The sequence below is a fragment of the Vipera berus genome (genome assembly GCF_964194415.1).
Source record: "Vipera berus genome assembly, chromosome: Z".
NCBI classification, from domain to species: Eukaryota; Metazoa; Chordata; class Lepidosauria; order Squamata; family Viperidae; genus Vipera; species Vipera berus.
In genome coordinates this window covers 57,902,445-57,921,532 of record NC_138205.1, presented here as the reverse complement: position 1 = coordinate 57,921,532, position 19,088 = coordinate 57,902,445, and the positions used below count along the sequence as shown (strand labels likewise).

The 19,088-nt window shown below is 44.0% G+C and overlaps 1 protein-coding gene across 1 annotated transcript in view; it reads right to left on the bottom strand.

The window, feature by feature from the left end:
* Nucleotides 1-19,088, bottom strand: part of RECK (reversion inducing cysteine rich protein with kazal motifs) — a 283,835-nt gene that overhangs the window by 145,691 nt on the left and 119,056 nt on the right. Inside the window, exon 9 of the mRNA XM_081343248.1 lies at nucleotides 13,902-14,169. Within this exon, the coding sequence (XP_081199374.1) occupies nucleotides 13,902-14,169 (268 nt within the window). The remainder of the gene's footprint in view (nucleotides 1-13,901; nucleotides 14,170-19,088) is intronic.

The window sequence follows — 19,088 nt, the reverse complement described above, 5'->3', positions numbered from 1 at the left end:
TAGCACAAGGAGACCTCTGCACAATAAATTCCTTAACATTCCTGAATTACTGAATATACCTGATGTTTTAAATATTTATATCCTTTTCAAAATAAAAACAGACTGTTCTTCACAATTGCCTGACTGCTCATTTCCTAGATAATAAACTCAGAAGCTAGATGATGAATTGCCTATCTCGGTTTCATAGTCTAGAAATGGTGTATTTTGGACACAGTGGTGTCATATGGGGCTACTTTAATTTGCACTCATGCGCTTAAGTGCAAATTGATATCTCCAATGGAAATACTGAGACATAGATCAGGGGGGGAGACTTGAAATTCATGAACACCAGCTGCCTGCAATTAGTGCAGTTCGAGTCCCACCAGGCTCAAGGTTGACTCAGCCTTCCATCCTTCCGAGGTAGGTAAAATGAGGACCCAGATTGTTGGGGCAATAAGCTGACTTTGTAATAATGCCGCTGGGGGGGGGCAAAAGCCCTAATAAGCAGGCATATACATAGAATGAAGGCTATTGCTAAGCACATTGATTTGTGCTTAGATTGTAAGCCGCCCTGAGTCTTCAGAGAAGGGCGGGATATAAATGGGATTAAAATAAATAAATAAATAAATAAATAAATAATAAATAAATAAATAAATAAATAAATAAATAAATAAATAAAATTCATGCAGTCTGGAAAGCTGCAACTAATTCAAAAAGAACAAACCAGATAGAAAAGACAGGGATATTAAACTGCCGTATATACTTGAGTATAAGCCGACTCGAGTATAAGCCGAGACCCCTAATTTTACCCCCCAAAACTGGAAAAAGTTATTGACTCAAGTATAAGCCGAGGCTGGGAAATGCAGCAGCTGGAGGCTGGATCTCCCGAAAGACGTCTCTGCTGAGATGAGAGAACGGGGTGGCAAGCCGCCGAGAGAATGGGGCGGTGGAGTGCTCCACCGAGAGAATGGGGCGGCTTGCTGTTCTCTCGGTGCAGCACGGCAGAGGCTGGATCTCGCGAAAGAAGTCTCTGCCGAGAGAATGGGCGGCAAGCCTCCACCACCCCATTCTCTCAGCGGAGCGCTCCACCGCCCCATTCTCTCGGCAGCTTGCCACCCCGTTCTCTCATCTCAGCAGAGACGTCTTTCGGGAGATCCAGCCTCTGCCGTGCTGCACCGAGAAAACAGCAAGCCACCCCATTCTCTCGGCGGAGCACTCCACCGCCCCATTCTCTCGGCGGCTTGCCACCCCGTTCTCTCATCTCAGCAGAGACGTCTTTCGGGGGATCCAGCCTCTGTTGCCCCCTTTTCTCAGCTTGGCTCTGCCGAGACGAGAGAATGGGGCAGCAAGCCGCTGAGAGAATGGGGCAGTGGAGCGCTCTGCCGAGAGAATGGGGTGGCTTGCTGTTGGCGCGGTGCGGCGTGCCAGAGGCTGGATCCCCCGAAAGAAGTCTCCGCCGAAAGAATGGGCAGCAAGCCTCCCCTGCCCCATACTTGGCGGAGCGCTCCACCGCCTCATTCTCTCGTCTCAGCGGAGACTTCTTTCGGGGGATCCAGCCTCTGTCACCCCCTTCTCTCAGCTGGGCAGCTGAGAGAAGGGGGCGGCAGAGGCTGGATCCCCCGAAAGAAGTCTTCGCCGAGAAAATGGGCGCTGAGATGAGAGAATGAGGCGTTGGAGCGCTCCGCGAAGTATGGGGTGGTGGGCAAGCTTCCACCGCCCCATACTTCGCGGAGCGCTCCACCGCCTCATTCTCTCGCTCAGCGGAGACTTCTTTCGGGGGATGCAGCCTCTGCCGCCCCCTTCTCTCAGCTGAGAGAATGAGGCGTTGGAGCTTCCGCGAAGTATGGGGCGGTGGAAGGTTGCCCACCGCCCCATACTTCGCGGAGCGCTCCAACGCCTCATTCTCTCGTCTCAGCGCCCATTTTCTCGGCGAAGACTTCTTTCGGGGGATCCAGCCTCTGCCACGCCGCACCGCGCCAACAGCAAGCCACCCCATTCTCTCGGCGGAGCGCTCCACTGCCCCATTCTCTCAGCTGAGAGAAGGGGGCGGCAGAGGCTGCATCTCCCAGGATTTGAAATGGACACCTCATATTAGAACCATCATTAAAAAGGCATAACAAAGAAGGTTCTTCCTGTGCCAACTCAGAAAGCTCAGATTGCCCTAGCAACTGCTGATACAGTTCCACAGAGAAATTATTGAGTTTATCATTTGTATTTCTATAACTGTTTGGTTAGTTACAGCAACCAAACCGGACAAGTACAGACTTCAACAGCTAATTAGAGATGGCCGGGCAGGGGCAGGGGACTTCAATATAAATTTAATAGGAGGCCCCTGGTTAACTTTTTAGTGAAATTTTTTATGGGGTTAGGGAGAGGGGTGGGAGTGGGTGGTGGCTGTTTGGCTATGGGGGGTGGTCATTCAACCGTGGTTCAGGCCAGGCCTGGGTCTGATCGCGTAGGGGGAGAGCAGGGTGTGGTTACCTCCGGGGCTCGGGAACGGGTCGTGGGACTACCGATTCCCATGACATTGGGGAATGGCAGCAGGTGCATGTACAGAGGGCCGTATCGTCACCGGGAGGGCCGTCTCCACTATTTACAAGCAGTGAGGCGCTCCGACCCTCTGTTTCTTCCCCGAGGTCCCGGGAGCGAGGATGTGCAGCCTCCTAAGCTCTGGCTGGTGTATCTGAATGCCAGGTCCGTGATTAATAAAGCTCCCCTTGTGCGGGATTTGGTTGAGGGTGAGCATGTGGACCTGGCTTGCATCACGGAGACCTGGTTGGGTCCAGAGGGTGGGGTCCCTTTGGTTGATCTCTGCCCACCAGGTTTCCGGGTGCTACACCGGGCTTGGGCTCAAGGTAGGGGCGGGGGATTGGCGGTAGCTATTAGGGAGACCTTATGTCCGCGGGAGACCACCGTTCCTCAGATAGTCGGGTATGAGTCTCTCTTTTTGAGGTTTGGTCCGGGGGCGCAGTTGGGCTTGCTGCTGGTGTACTTTTCGCCTAGTCGCACAGCGGCAGCCCTGCCTGAGCTACTCGATGTCCTCTCTGGTTTGGTGATTGAGTTCCCCAAACTCATAGTTTTGGGTGACTTCAATCTACCATCCCTGGGAGGGTCATCTGAGTTAGCTCAGGAGTTCATGGCTTCCATGACGGCCATGGACCTGACGCAAGTAATTTCTGAACCAACTCATGAGGGAGGCCACACCCTTGACCTGGTTTTCTTATCTGGACGGTGGTTTGATGATCTTGGTGGGGGCTCTCCATTTATTATGCCCCTGTCATGGACTGATCATTACCTCCTGCGGCTGGTCTTCCGTCTTGCCACCCCCCGCCGTGGGGATGCGGAACCAACTAGATGGTACCGCCCCAGGCGCTTAATGGACCCTGATAGGTTCCAGGCAGCGCTGGGGTCCCCACCTGCCTCCGTTGCTCACAACTCGGCGGATGCCTTAGTGGAAGCCTGGGAAAGGGCAGCCACTGAGGCACTTGACCGAGTTGTACCCTTGTGGCCCCTGACCCGGTGCAGATCCCAACGAGCTCCATGGTTCTCTGCGGAGCTCAGGGAGATGAAGCGTCGGAAACGGGGCCTAGAGAGCTGTTGGAGGTCCAGCCGATCCGAATCCGACCGGTTGCGACTAAGAACCTATATTAGGTCTTATCTCGCAGCGATGAGGGCGGCGAGGTGTAATTACTTCTCTTCCCTCATCGCGTCTGCAGATAATCGCCCGGCCGCCCTGTTTAGGGTGACTCGCTCCCTCCTTAATCAGGAGGTGAGGGAGGATCCCTTGCAGGGTCGTGCCGAGGAGTTTGGTCAACATCTGTCGGACAAAATCGCTCGGATTCGGACCGGCTTGGACTCCAGCTGGGCAGAGTCCGACGATCAGGACATGGGCGGTCTTGTCAATGTTATCTGGGAGGAGTTTGACTCTGTGACCCCTGAGGAAGTGGACAGGATTATGGGGAGGTTGAGCTCCACCACATGTTTATTGGACCCGTGCCCTTCTTGGCTGGCTTATGCAGCTAGGGAGAGGACACGAGGCTGGTTCCAGGCAGTTATATCTGCTTCTTTGAGTGAGGGTAATTTCCCCACCGTCTTGAAGGAGGCGGTGGTGAGACCTCTCCTCAAGAAGCCTGCCTTGGACCCAGCTGTGTTAAACAACTTTCGTCCGGTCTCCAACCTTTGCTTTCTTGCGAAGGTTGTTGAGAGTGTGGTGGCGCATCAGCTCCCTCTGGTTCTGGATGAAGCGGATTATCTAGACCCGTCCCAATCGGGCTTCAGGCCCGGGTACAGCACGGAGACGGCATTGGTCGCTCTGGTGAATGATCTCTGGAGGGCTCGGGACAGAGGACATTCCTTTGTCCTAGTCCTATTAGACCTCTCGGCGGCTTTCGATACCATCGACCATGGTATCCTGCTGCGGCGTCTCAGGGGATTGGAAGTGGGAGGCACAGTTCTTCAGTGGTTCTCCTCCTATCTCCTGGGACGCTCACAGTCGGTGTTGGCAGGAGGGCAGAGGTCGACCCCAAGGGCTCTCATTTGTGGAGTTCCTCAGGGATCGGTCCTCTTGCCTCTCCTGTTTAACATCTACATGAAACCGCTGGGTGAGATCATTCGTGGTTTTGGAGTTGGGTATCATCAATACGCTGATGATACCCAACTTTTCATTTCGACCCCAAACCACCCCAGTGATGCCCTCGATGTGATGTCCTGTTGCCTGGAGGCGGTTTGGGTCTCGATGGGGAGGAACAGACTTCAGCTCAACCCTGACAAGACCGAGTGGCTGTACATTCCGGCATCCCGGGACATTCAAAATGTTCCATCTCTTTCTATGGGGGGTGAGTTTTTACCCCCCGTGGATAGGGCTCGCAACTTGGGAGTCCTCCTAGATTCACGGCTTACTTTGGAAGATCACATAGTAGCCGTGACTAGGGGGGCTTTCGCTCAGGTTTGCCTGGTGCGTCAGTTGCGGCCCTATCTGGACCGGGATGCCCTGTGTACGGTCACTCATGTGCTCGTGACCTCTCATCTGGACTACTGCAATGCTCTTTACATGGGGCTTCCCTTGAAGACCACTCGGAGGCTCCAACTGGTACAGAATGCGGCCGCGAGAGTTGTCTTGGGAGTTTCCCGGTACTCCCATGTTACACCTTTGCTCCGCGAGCTGCATTGGTTACCAGTTGTCTTCCGGGTGAGGTTCAAGGTCTTGGTGATGGTTTTTAAGTCCTTACATGGCATGGGTCCGGAATACCTCGGGGACCACCTGCTGCCGGCGTCGACTTCCCTCTGCCCTGTGCATTCCCACAGAGAGGGCCTCCTCAGGGTGCCTCTGGTCAGAGAATGCCGGCTGGTGGCCCCCAGGGGGAGGGTCTTCTCTGTGGGTGCCCCGGCTTTATGGAACCAACTGCCGGTTGAGCTCCGGACGGCACCGGATATTGGCTCCTTCCGGCGCGGGCTAAAGACCCATTTATTCGAACAAGCTGGCCTGGCCTGATGGGGGAACGTTAGGGTTTTAATGGGATTTATATTGTGATTGTTTTAATTGGGAAATTATTTAATCCTTTTTAACTTTTGTATTTCTATTTATATGCCCTGTTCACCGCCCTGAGTCCTCCGGGAGAAGGGCGGTATATAAATTTAATAAATAATAATAATAATAATAATTAGGACTGCAGAAAAAATAATTGCAACCAGCCTGCCTTCTACTGAGGACTTGTATATTGCATGGGTCAGAAAGCAGGCTGAGAAAATATGTATGGACCCCCCGCATCCTAGACATAAACTGTTTCAATTCCTCCCCTCAGGATGCTGCTATAGACCAATGCATGCTAAAATAACTAGACACAAAGACAGTTTGTTTCCCCCATGGCATCACTCTGCTAAATACATAATTCCTACAGCATTGTTGTCAACGCTGCTAACATAGGATGTTCCTGCTCTGACAACTGATGAAAATGCAGCCATTTTCTCTATTCCTTTAACATACTTTTTCTTACTTTAGAAATTAGGTGCAGCAAAGGAGGGGGGATTGGAATGTAAGCTCAGCTAGCCACAATAATAACTCTGATGTGGGAATACAAGGACAAGTTGATAACGTTTTGGTGGACTGTGGAGTTGAGGAGAAAGCCCAGTGATTTAAGCTAATTGAGGAGTGTGATTTATGACAGTTAATTGTATGTTACTTTGTATTTGGGGGAAGGGAATTTAGTTTTTGGTTTCAACTAGGTACTGCTGATACTTTGTATCCTGAATAAATGTACTTTAAGGAAGAAATTTGCCTTTTTTGATGGGTTTCATCTATCGGAACCATGACAACTCTCTTATGCCTAAGGATATTTAACCACGTAGTAGAATCTTAAGGCTATCATTTGTTGATTATATCTTATGATTTATTATTTTGTTGCTTATATGTATACTGAGAGCTTATGCACTGGAGATAAATCCCTTGTGTGTCCACTTGGACAACAAAGAATGTTCTATTCTATATAAACATATACATATATGGATAAGGATATGAATGTGTATATGGATATAAGAAGCCATAATATGTCAGGTTTTTTGTTTTAATTTAAAAAGAAAAAGTTTTTTTTAAAGAAATCAGTTCAAAATTGTGAAGGTTTTAGAAATCCAGTCCTAAAGTAGCAATCACTAACCTTTCCTGCTTAGTGGCCCAGCCCAGCTTCGTGGGGGGGCATGTGAGTGTCAGGCATACGTGCACAGCTCTATTTGTGCAAGTGGCATGCGTGCATGCCCTCCACTCACACAAATGGAGCTTTGCGCGCGAGTGGAGGGTGGTTGTGCTCATGCGAGAAGCTCCACTTGCATGGAGCTCCACTTGCATCAGTGGCAGGCACGTGCATGAGTGGCAAGCACTTGCACTCACATGCAAAGTTCCACTTGCATGAGCGGAAGACACTAATTCACACATACGAAGCTATGCTCGCACAAGTGGAGGGTGCCTGAATGGAGGGTGCTTGTGCTCATGTGCAAAGCTCCAATCATACCCAAGTGCTTTCGCTTCATGCAAGTGAAGTTTTGCGCTCTTGCCCAACACTTGCGCGAGCGAAGCTTCATGTGCATGCTTGCCCATTACTCGTCTGAGTGGACTTTCATGCACACGTGCTTGCCCATCTCTCCCATGGCCTGGTTTTGAGCAAGCTGTGGCCCAGGAGTGGGCTGCAGCCTCGGGGTTGAGACCTCTGCTATAAGGAATGTTTAAAGAATCTTAGTATGCCTACAGAAAATACAATTGAGCAGAGGTATAATAGCAATCTTTAAGTATGTGATGGCTTCCAATGCAGAACATTGAATGGTTTAGACTTAGTCCAGAGGAGGACCAGAATGGGTTAAAACTACTAGGCATCAGAAGTACTTCTTGATTGTACAAACTTTCAACCAGTAGTACAGGCTGCCATATTACAGCTACACAACATGGACTTTATAGTATTATTGTACTTAATAAATAGAATGAGTTTTTCTTGTATTTTTATTTGATTTTATACTCCTTTTTAATTGGTGTTAATAGCTTATCAAAGCATTGCAGACTGGAATATAGAAAGTTCTTCATTCTGTTAGTGGATGGATTGATTGATAATTTCTTAAATTACAAGATAAAACTGTCTTTGCTCTCCAGGCCAGGATCATATTAGTTAACAAGCTTGTTCATGTTAAATGGCACCTGGTTTCTGTCTTGGTGGACTTCAAATAACCTAATGACTTTTTCCTCATTAAAATCTTAAATTTTATGCCCCTAATTTCTTTGGAGCTCATATAAATAAACATGTGTTGTATTATGGGATGCAAATATGTAACATGTAACGTTAACAACTGTAACTTCATGTAAGTGATTTCCTATGCAAAGGGCAAGATGCTTTTGTCCTGTTCAATCAACTTTTCTGTTGTAATTTCCTTTGATGTCTTAACTATAAAAGGGAATGTAAGATGGGTCTCAGGGTTCCCTCTGAATAAGAGGAATCCTTTTTATCAGAACATTCTAAACTTTTTATCAGAACATTCTGAATAAATCATAATAAAATGATCTTCCTACCTTGATCTCTTTTATTGGAATCTATGCAAGCCAAGACATGAACCTAGGACCAGATTTGGCTATCACATGGTGAAGTGGTGACTTATTTTTCAGAGCAGCTTTTCAAATGGCTATTACATGGTAATTTCAGACAAATGTTGTTGAATCTAATGTCAAGCAAAGAGTTAGAATAAATAAACTCCCCAGTCATGAATCCTGGATTTTGGACACTTTCTGAAAGTTAGCCCATTAGATATGTTCTGAAATTTAGCCCCTCAAAAATCCAGTTTGTCATGGCTGCCATTCGGCTTTTAGCTTTGCATCGTATCTTGCCAGCCTGACATTACCAAGGGGAAGAGGGAAGAGATTGGAACATGGCTGGACAAGGACAGGGAAGGTTGGAAGTGAAGCTGTGCCAGCTCTGAAAGTGAGTTGCACCAGTCCAGCACAAGGTCAGCCAAAAGAATGCGGAGATAGAGAAGGCATGAACATAGAGTCATTTCCTAAACAATCTGAAAACTTCTAATTGGACATTGACTGATAACAGGGAGTGGCCAGGGGAAAAGGGAGAACTTAATTGTATCTTTTTCACACCAAGCCAACAGATTCTGCCTTGCTACTTCTGTATTTGCTTTTGTTCTCAGTAAAGTATATTCTTGGAAAAACAATAAGCCAGAAATCTTTCTTTGCTAATTAACTTAAGTGAGATGGATCACATCTGGCAAAATCTGCAGGAAGGACCTACCTAGAGAATAACTTTACCAAGATAGTTACACAAACAATGTCTGTCCAGAGAAGGAACCATAGCAGAGGAAAAAGATTGGGACAAGGCAGAGCCTGAAGCTCTAAGGACCCCACAGGGAGCCCAGACAGTCTGCCCAAAGGTGGCAGGGGAGTGTTCTGGGGTGCCAACGACCATACTGGAAGAACAACCGGGAGAAACACCACACGGCCGATGGTCCTGGAGAGTTGGGACATTTGGGAGAAGAAGAAGATCCTTCTGCAGGGATAAATGTAATGAGAAACCACTGGAAAGCCCAATGCTGACTGGAGAACCCCAAATGCCTTCCAGCCCAACAGTGGAGCAGCTAAGAGAGAAATTGCAGGTGCTGGAAATGTCAAACACTCCAGCAACAGGGAATTGCCCAATGCTACCGGCTCTACAGCTGCGCATCCCGCAGCGCCTACTGTGCCTGCGATCCCTCTGATGGCTATACCAGCTGTCTCAGCAGCCACCATCCCTGCAGCCACCCTGAAAATGGCTGCCATGCCAGCACAGGCCCCACCCCTGGGCCAGGGGGATTTCCCTCCACCAGTATATCCAGGAGTTCCACGGGCTAGCCAGCCAGCTAGGAGAGCACCTCCAACACTTTCTGATAATCCATTTATGAGTGGGTTTGAACAAGGAGCTATACTACACTTGCCGGTCTCGAGGGGCTCCATGAACCATCCACAATTGGTACCTGCTGGTCAGTGAAGTGGAAATTGACCTAGACGAATTTCACAAGCATATAGGGAGAGACAGCCAAGGACCTCAGGGCTCACCAAACCTTAGGGCCCACCAAAGAAAGGGAAATCTCCCTCTAAGCTGAAAGGAGGAGGCTGAAAAGGAGTGAGGGTCGTAGAGTTCTCCCCTTCCTCCAGCAATGGAGAAGGAACTCTGACCTGGAAGCCACTGGCTGCCCTCAAGAGCAATAGTGAGGGAGAAGACAACCCAATGGTAAATGGCACCATCATCCCTGTAAAGGCCAGAGTAGAAATAACAGTGGCTTCTTCAAGACACAAGGGGCTCCTGACGGTTCTGTTAGACTATGGATGCATCCAATGCCTCATCAGTCCTGGTGTGGTGAGGAAGCTAGGGATGAGGTTGAGAGAGCTGAAGTCCCCTATAGCCTTTTCCCAGTTGGATGAGACAATAGCAGGGGGAGTGTCAGCCACGTTCCTCACTGAACAGGTGGAGCTGAAGATAGGGACCCACACAAAAAACATCTGTTTCTTTGTGGTACCAGGGATGACTGAAACTATGATGTTGGGTCTTGCCTGGCTGAAAAAATGGAATCCCTCTATAGACTGGGAGCGTAATTGGCTGTAAGTATGAAAGAAACTCTCCAGCCAAGAGGTATTTGTAAAAGTAATGAAAAGCCACCACGAGTCTGCAATTAGAAAAGTAAAAGCAGAAAGTCCAACGACTGTCCAGGTGAGGGAGGGACCAAATTTGTTGATCCCCAGGGAATATAGGGATTTAGATGATGTGTTCAGTAAAAAAGGACTCTGACATGCTTCCACCCAACGGATTGTGCGACTGAAATATCCCAGAGGCTAAGCTACCAAAGCCCAAACTGTGCTGAATGACACCTTGGGAGTTGGAAAAATTCAGGGCATTTGTGGACAAAAATCTGGCCAGGGGCTTCATCAAACCAGCAAAGTTGCAAATAGCTGTCCCTGTGTTATTCCAGGGGAAGGATATGGCTCTTTTAGACTGTGCATTGATTAAAGGGCGCTAAATGCATTTTGTTTAGAGAGGCTGTACCTCCCCTACTAATGAAGCACCTGTTGGCCCACTTGGTAAAAGGAAATTTTTTCACAAAATTGGATTTAAGAGAACCCTACTGCAGAGTGCACATTAAAAAGAGAGATGAATGGAAAACTCCTTTTAATTGTCCACAAGTTACTTCCCATTTTGGGTGCTCCCTTTCGGCTTGCAAGGAAACCCCTGCAGTGTTCATGCAATTAATAAATGAAGTCTTGCACAAGCATCTTTATAAGGGGATGTTGATGTACTTGGATGATATCTAGATTTACAGCAAAATTATGGACGAATATATGAAGTTAGTGTGAGCAGTGCTCAAAAAACACTGAAAAGGCTCAGCTATATGCCAAACTGTCCATGTGCAAGTTTCATAAGACCCAAGCTGGATTATTTTGGGTATCTGATCTCCCATTAAGGCATAGAAACAGATCGAGAAAAAGTACATGCTTTCCTGGAGTGGGAGGCTCCCTGCACGAGGAAGCAACTGCAAAGCTTCCTTGGATTCACAAACTTTTACAGGCAATTCATCCTGCTTAATGCCCAGATTGCATTGCCAATCATAAATCTGCTAAAGACAAAGGAGGGCTCCAGGCACAAGCCCAGCAAACCTCTTTAGTGGCCCATGGAGTGCTAACCTGCTTTCAAGAAGCTAAAGTGCCTATTTGCACTAACCAGTATTAAAACACCACAACCCGGATAAACCTTTCATAATCCAGGCTGATGCCAGTAATGTGGTAGTGGGGTGGTGGTGGTCCTCCTCCTGTACGTACCTGAAAAGGTACTTACAGTCATGTGTCTAGATCTCAAGGAAGCTCTTCAAGGAAGAAAGATGTTGGGCAACAGGAGATGGCATGTGAGGTTTGTGGACACTCCTCATCTAGAGGCAATTTCTTGAAGGTGGCAAAGTCCCTTTTGAGGCAGTAGAAATGCTGAAAACACCCAGGAGGCTATCTCCCAAACATGTCCGTTGGGCTCCATACTTGTTGATTTAATTTCACGCTTCAGTACTTGACCAGAGGCAAAAACCTCCTGATGGATCCCATACCCAGAATGCCCCAAAACAACTGTGCAAAGGAGGAGGTAGTCATCTTTCATTATCCTATCCAAGCAAATAGTGGCCCTAGCTCTCACTCGGCAACAGAAGGCCCCCAAAGAGCAAATTGCGGATGATCTAATGTAGGTGCTAAAAACTGCCTGGTGCAGGATGATTGGTTCTAACAAAACAAGGAGGACCTATCATCCCAGGACAGATTGGCTTGGATAGGGAGCTGGCTATATGTGCCTGTGAGCCAACAGACCCAGATCCTTCAGCGAAGTCATGATTCCAAAACTGCGGGGCATTTTGGCTTTGTGAAAATTCCCCATCAGGTGAAGCGGCAATTTTGGTGGCCACATGTGAAAAAGGACATTGAACATTATGTGGACAGTTACCCAGTGTACACATCACTGGAAAGGTGCCCAGGGAAGACTTTGGTTCTGTTGCAACCTGTAGCCAGCCCAACCGCCCCTTAGAAGGAGATCTCAGTGTAGAGTTATTGTAGAGTTACTGGATAGCACTGGGAATACAGTGATTTGGGATTGTCACAGATCTTTTCTCCAAACAAGCTCACTTTGTGGCCTGCTCCAAAATTCCACCTGCTCAAACCCTGGTGAAGATGTTCATTCAACACATCTACCTATTGCATGAGGCACCTGAACGCATCATCTCAGCCCGTGGTGTCCAATTTACCTCTAGCTTCTGGCAGGAATTCCTAAAGAAGTTGGGCACCTCCCAAGGGTTAAGCTCCTCCACCGCCACTCCCAGACCAATGGAGGCTGTGAAAGAGCTAAGGGTGTATTGAAGCAGTACCTCTGTTGCTATCTGAACTACCAGCAAGATACCTGGGCCAAACTCTTGCTTTTCATGGAAGTTGCCTATAATAACTCATTGCACAGTAGCACTGGTTTCACTCCTTTCCAGGTGACCAAAGGCTTGGACCTTGTTCCTATGCCAGAGCTGCCTCAGCACAGACCCCTGCACATGTCATTAGCTGAATGGATCAAGACCCTGTAGAATACTTGGCTCATTGTCCGCAAAACATTAGATGAGGCAAGGGAAGCATATAAGAAACAACCAGACAAGAAGAGGGCCACCCAAAGAATTTAAAGTATGAGATAAGGTTTACCGCTCCACTAAGTTCCTGCAGCCCTGACAACCCTGCAGAAAACTAGGTCCAAAATATGTAGGGCCTTTCCCCATCACCAACTTAAGTACATTCATCCTGTTTTCTACTTTAGTCTAATGAAGCCTGTTTAGTTTGCCCTTATGGCCTGAAACAAAACCACCTCCACCTCCAATTATGATAGAAAGGGAAGAACATTTTGAGGTTAAATAAATCCTAGATTCTAAATTCCATATGAGGAAGTTACCTTATTCTGTGAAAGGATTCCCTTCCCTCAGAGGCTAAGTGGGTTTAGGCTAGCCATGTCCGCTCCCACTTTTAATCCGCCAGTTTCATAACAAATATCTGCATAAGCCTAAATGAGACCTTGTGATTTATACTGTAACTAATGTGTTTCCTATGTTTTATTTTGTAGGCCTAGCCATTTTTGGAGGGGCAGCAGTCATGGTTGCCATTTTGCTTCTAGCTTCCCATTGCATCTTGCCAGCCTGACATTAACAATGTGGGTAGAGGGGGAGAGAAAAGAAACTGGAATGTGGATAGACAAAAATGGGGGTGGGGGATTGGGAATGAAACTGTGCCAGCTTTGAAAGCACCAATTCAGCACAAGGTCAGCCAAAAGAATGCAAAGATGGAGAAGGCATGAACACAATTTCAATCCATTTCCTAAACAATCTGAGAACTTCTAATTGGACATTGACATTGACAAAGGGGGGGGGCTAGGGGAAAAGGGGAATTTAACGTCATCTTTTTTGCGCTAAGCTGACAGATTCTGCCTTGCTACTTTTATATTTGCTTTTGTTCTGAGTTTTGTTTTTAATTGGAAAAACAATTTCTTTGCTAATTAACTTAAATGAGATGGATGACAATGTTAAGGAGGACAATGAGAATTTTAATAGTATGTAGTTCTCTGAGTTTTATATAGAATCTTGAACACATTTTCTTTTGACATTAGCAAACTACCTTACAAAAGTGGTGTATTTTGTTACTTGTTGTTCCCTTCATTTTGTAAATAAGAAAGCGTTTTTTTTAATTAAACTATTGATAGGAGTTCCAAAGCATTCTCACATTTCAAATTGGTTCACTTTATTTAAAAAATGTACACTGTTTAAATATTAGCAAATTAATGGCTAAATGAACTTTTGTTTTTTTTATCAAAAGCTTGTAGGAACAAAGCTTGTAGGAACAAAGAAGGAGATGCACTAACCTGCACAAAGAAGTATTTGCTTTGGAACAGCAGTGCAACTTAGCACTATCCAGAACTGTTGAAGGTGGCGGGTGCAGTGTCACTCCAGGATGAACAGATCTTGAGCTCTCCAAGAAACATTGCCAAAGAGGATCCTGTGGAAGAGGCATTGTTTTACAGCTTTCAATAAGTCCATCCACAATTTCATGTTCCGTTTTCATTGACATTAGTATCCTTTTACAAGCTGTTTGGCAAACATAATCTTCTGCTCTATCACAACAGTATAAACCTATATAGGAAAAAAACAAATATTGTTAGTTGCCACCTCTGTGCATATATGAACCTCTGGTTTAGCATGTAAGCATGAGTAGTCATATCTTTTTCTTCTACTGTTTATCTTCTTAATCTACATTATATTCTTGCTATGGGTTCACTACTTCATTAATTTAATACAAATTGTTTATGCCTTGTTTTCATTGTCTGTATGCATGTATGTGTGTGTGTATCTGTGTATACTCAAGTAAGAAAGCACCAGCTTTATCCTTCTGAGCAGAAATAATTTCTATTGTCTTTACTGAAAGTTTTTTTTTCTCAAGTAGACTCTAAAGCCTACTCAGAAATCTATTTCCTGTCTTCAGTCAGTTGTTGCAATGAAGGAGAAATGAAGTCAACAAACTTCAGGATGGGTGAAGGCATTAGAAACTGCAATGCTGGCAAAACATAAAGTTCTTTGGTCTTGAATTACTGCTTGAATATTAAATATACAGGATTTTTTTTCAGATGCCTTCCTGAAATCCACAAGATTCTTGAGTTTGTCAGTACTGAATTTTTGATTCTGAAGAGAACTTTGAAAGTTATAGTTTTAGAAGATACAGTTTTCCAAATTTTGTACTTCTATTATCTAGCATCAATATTTAGATGAGTCCTCTTAGTGGAAACTCTCCTTTATATGCCCCTCTACAAAATTCATACATTACATCTTTACTTAGTGGTTTGGGTCAAAATACAACACATTTGAAGCAGTTATTCTTATTGTTACATCCTTACAAAAATTGTGAAATATATTTTTTGGAAAAGGGACATTTTGAACCTTTTTCTCATACTCGGTTCATGCAATGGGATAATCCATATCTCAGAATACATTTTAAAAACTGATCATAGAGAAAAGGTGGTAGAAGATGAGATTTAGTTGTAATTAATTAATAGATGTATTTTCAATGTTTTCTGCCGTAAAGGAAAAATAATCCGACTTACATGGCTCAGTGGCAGTATTTTCAATTATATCTACCAACTTCCCAATTTGGACATGTATGTTCAGACTCAGAAATACCTACTCTAATAAAAGTAATTATTCAAAAAGCTTAGAATTACTTTTTAAAAAATCTGTTAATGATGAATCAAGTTGATATACAAACTTTAGAATTTGCAGATTAGAATTAGAGGTTTATATTTTGCCTAGACAATGGAAAGAGGTATTAACATCAATATTAAAAACTTCAATATATTTTGTATTTTCTGTAATCAACAGAAAATAATATTTTAGACTTGGACTCCATTGTGCTTATATTGTAAATCGCATATTCTGAAATTAATGCTTCATTTCAACATGATTTTATATATAATATTATAAGTATTTTCTATATAATGTTTACAAAGTATAAATGTTTGTTATGAAAAGGAAGTTGATACATATATTAATTTGTGAAATTTAACATTCACAGATGCTCATATTATTTTGAAATATATTCTTAATGCATGGAAAGTCGAATCTAGACAAAGAAAATAAATTGTCTGTGCCCTATTTATAAATAATCACTGGACAACAATTTTTCTTCAAAAGTTCTGCTTCCTGGGAACTTTAGTTAATTATGATATGCCCCTTCAAACTGAACACAAATATAATTTAAGAATGACTATATCATATAGGAATCTTGAAAAATATGGACTTCCGGTAGCGCTGCCGCGCCGAATGGCGGCATTTTGAAGCCGCCCGATCCTGGGAAGCGTCAAAGCGCTCGGAGGCAGCGAAAATCAGCTGTCCCGCGGCGCTGGAGCTTCTCCCTCGGGAGAAGAGGGAGAGGCGAGCTTGCCTGGGTAGAGGTAGAGCTCCCCTGCGATTCTCCTAAGTAGTTTGGGGGATAACAGGGTGAGCCCCCTCGGAGCCCAGGCTTTCCCCGCTCTCAGGACGTTTTCGCTCCAAAAGGAGTGGAACAAGACGCGACAACTGCACCTGCTGCTTAGATGGGACTGTGAGTATTTTGTTTCTTTGAGAAGCAGGCAGAGCAAAGCAGGAAGATCTGAATTTTCAAGTTGGATTTTAACTTTAACTCAGATTCATTATCTTCTTCAAGTTTTAAGTTTGAAATGGAGTAAAAATGGCGCTGGAATGTTTCTTTCCTGTGTGAAGTGACTGCGTTGGAAAACTGTTATATTTTGCTACATAGCAAGAGATACAATTTGCAACTGACTTTACCCAGTACTGGATTTTGTTTATTTGAAAGCTTGTTCCCTTTTTTCTTATTGAAGGTTAAGGAACTTTGGGAGAAGTTTTATTTTTTCTTTCCTTTCCCTTCTTTCCCCCCCCCTTTTTTTCTGAACTTTGATTCTGCTGGGTGAAAGAGGAAATCCAGGAGATCAACCAGAAATTCTATTATCCAGGCCTTTTATCGGGAAAGATTTCAAATTGCAGGCCAAGACATTATGATTTTAAAGGAGATACCTCCAAAAATTCTTAGAAAAAGGAAAGATTTTGCCTTTCTGTCTGATGAGCTTAAGAAGCGACAAATCCAGTTCAGATGGGAAATACCTAATGGAATTGTGGTAAATTACGCAGGGACCAGATACAGATTGGATACAATTTTAAAAGCAAAAGATTTCTACACTAAGGTCCTGAAAGCAGGCTCACCACCGTCTCCTCGAATCAAAAGAACAGAAGCAAGACAAGAAGATAAACAATTGAGTGAAGGGGCAATGTCATTGCCTCTTGAGGAGATACGGCAGGCGGAGGTTATGGAGCAGAGTTTGGCATTAAAGGAAGACCCAAAAGAACAGAGGATGACAAGACCTGCATATAAGCGTATGGAAAAAGAGCAAAAACAGAAGCCGGTATCTGGTCCAACTACGCAAGACACGGCTGTCTCAGAGCCTGTGGGAGGAGCACGTCCGAAGAGAGCAACAGCTGATCTTCAGGCTATGTTCCAAAGGCTCATGGTCACCAGAGATGGTGAAGTTCCTGACATGGAATGTTAATGGCTTAAATTCACCACAGAAAAGAAAGAAAGTATTTTTTTAATCTGAAACAACATAAAAATGATATTGTTTGCTTACAAGAGACACATATTGCATTAAAAGACCAAAAGTATCTGATTAATTCCCGATTGGGAACACATTTTGCATCCTTTGCTCCGGACAAGAAGGCTGGAGTGGCCATTTTTTTAAGAAAAGACTTTTCGGCAAGATTGATTGAATCGGATAAACAAGGGAGATATGTTAGTATTGAATTAATATTACAAGGAAAGAAAGTTCTTCTTATTGGATTATATGCTCCAAATCAACAACAGCAAAAATTCTTTAAATTTTTACATCAGACTAATCGAATTGGATTATAAATCTGTTATCATGATGGGGGACTGGAATGGAGTTTTGGTGCCATCTGAAGACAAGAAGGGATCCTCCAAAAACTTTTTTAATTCGAAATTGCCTAAAGCTTTTTTTGATTTGAAGGAAGATCTGGAATTAAGAGATGTATGGCGGGAAAGGAATATGAGAGACAGAGATTTTACCTTTTTTTCAGATAGACATAAATCTTTCTCCAGGATTGACTTTATTTTGATTAGTACTGATCTTTTTTCTTCGGTTAAGAATGTTAAGATTTTCCCTAGGACAATGTCTGATCATAGTCCTGTTTGGTTGGAGTTTTTTGCTGAAGATGGTAGTAGAAGATCCTGGAGGCTGAATGAGAATTTATTTACAAATGACTTGTTCTTGCAGAAATGTAGAGGACATATGAAAGAATTTTTTGTTACAAATATGCATAAAGGTACATCGATGGAAATGGTTTGGGATGCTAGTAAAGCTTATATGAGAGGGGTTTTGATTTATATGAACAACGCTTACAGGCGTAAGCAAATGCAAAAACGTTTAGATCTTGAGGAAGAGATTAAATCTAAGGAGAAAAAGCTTATTTTGAATCCATTGGATAATAATTTAAGGATCTCAATACATTTACTGAAAGGACAATTTAACATGCTACTGGCTGATCAAGTAGCAACTAATTTGCGCTATGCTAAACATAATACTTTTTGTAACGCTAATAAGCCTGGTAGATGGTTGGCTTACCAATTAAGGAAGAAACAGAAATCACGTACTATAGATAAAATATAATATAAAGGAAAAGAAGTCTACCAACAAAATTTGATTAAGAGGAGTTTTTTAGATTTTTATTCGAAATTATATTCTAAAGAATATACAAGTTTTAGATATAGACAAGTATTTACAGGGAGCTCATTTTCCGAGACTCTCAAAAGAACAACAACTTGAGATGAATTGCCCAATTACATCAGAAGAAATTTCCTTAGTTATTAAACAGTTGAAATTGGGCAAGGCTCCGGGTACAGATGGATTAACAGCAATTTACTATAAAATGTTGTTGGTCGAAATGATTGAACCCTTAAAGATTTTGTTTAATGAAATTCAGACTGGAGGTGCAGTTCCTCCATCATGGAGGACAGCTTTTGTATCATTGATTCCAAATGAGGATCAAGACCTTACTCAACCTAAAAATTATAGACCTATATCGCTTTTGAATACAGATTATAAGATTTTTGCTAAAGTATTGGCTAATAGATTAATGCAAGTTTTGAAACAAATGATTCATAGTGATCAATCGGGGTTTATATCTGGGAGGTATATGAAATATAATGTAAGACAAATTGTAAACTTGCTTGAATATTTGGATAAGAACAACCAAGTCTCCGCAGCATTGATATTTTTGGATGCAGAGAAAGCCTTTGACCAATTGAATTGGCAATTTTTATTGAGAGTTGTTGAGGAGATGAATTTTGGAGAAGGTTTTTTACATACTATTAAAGCTATATACCAACAACAAACTGCACAAATTATAGTTAATGGGGGGCTAACAGAGACCTTTAAAATTGAAAATGGTACAAGACAGGGATGCCCCCTATCACCATTATTGTTTGTTTTAAC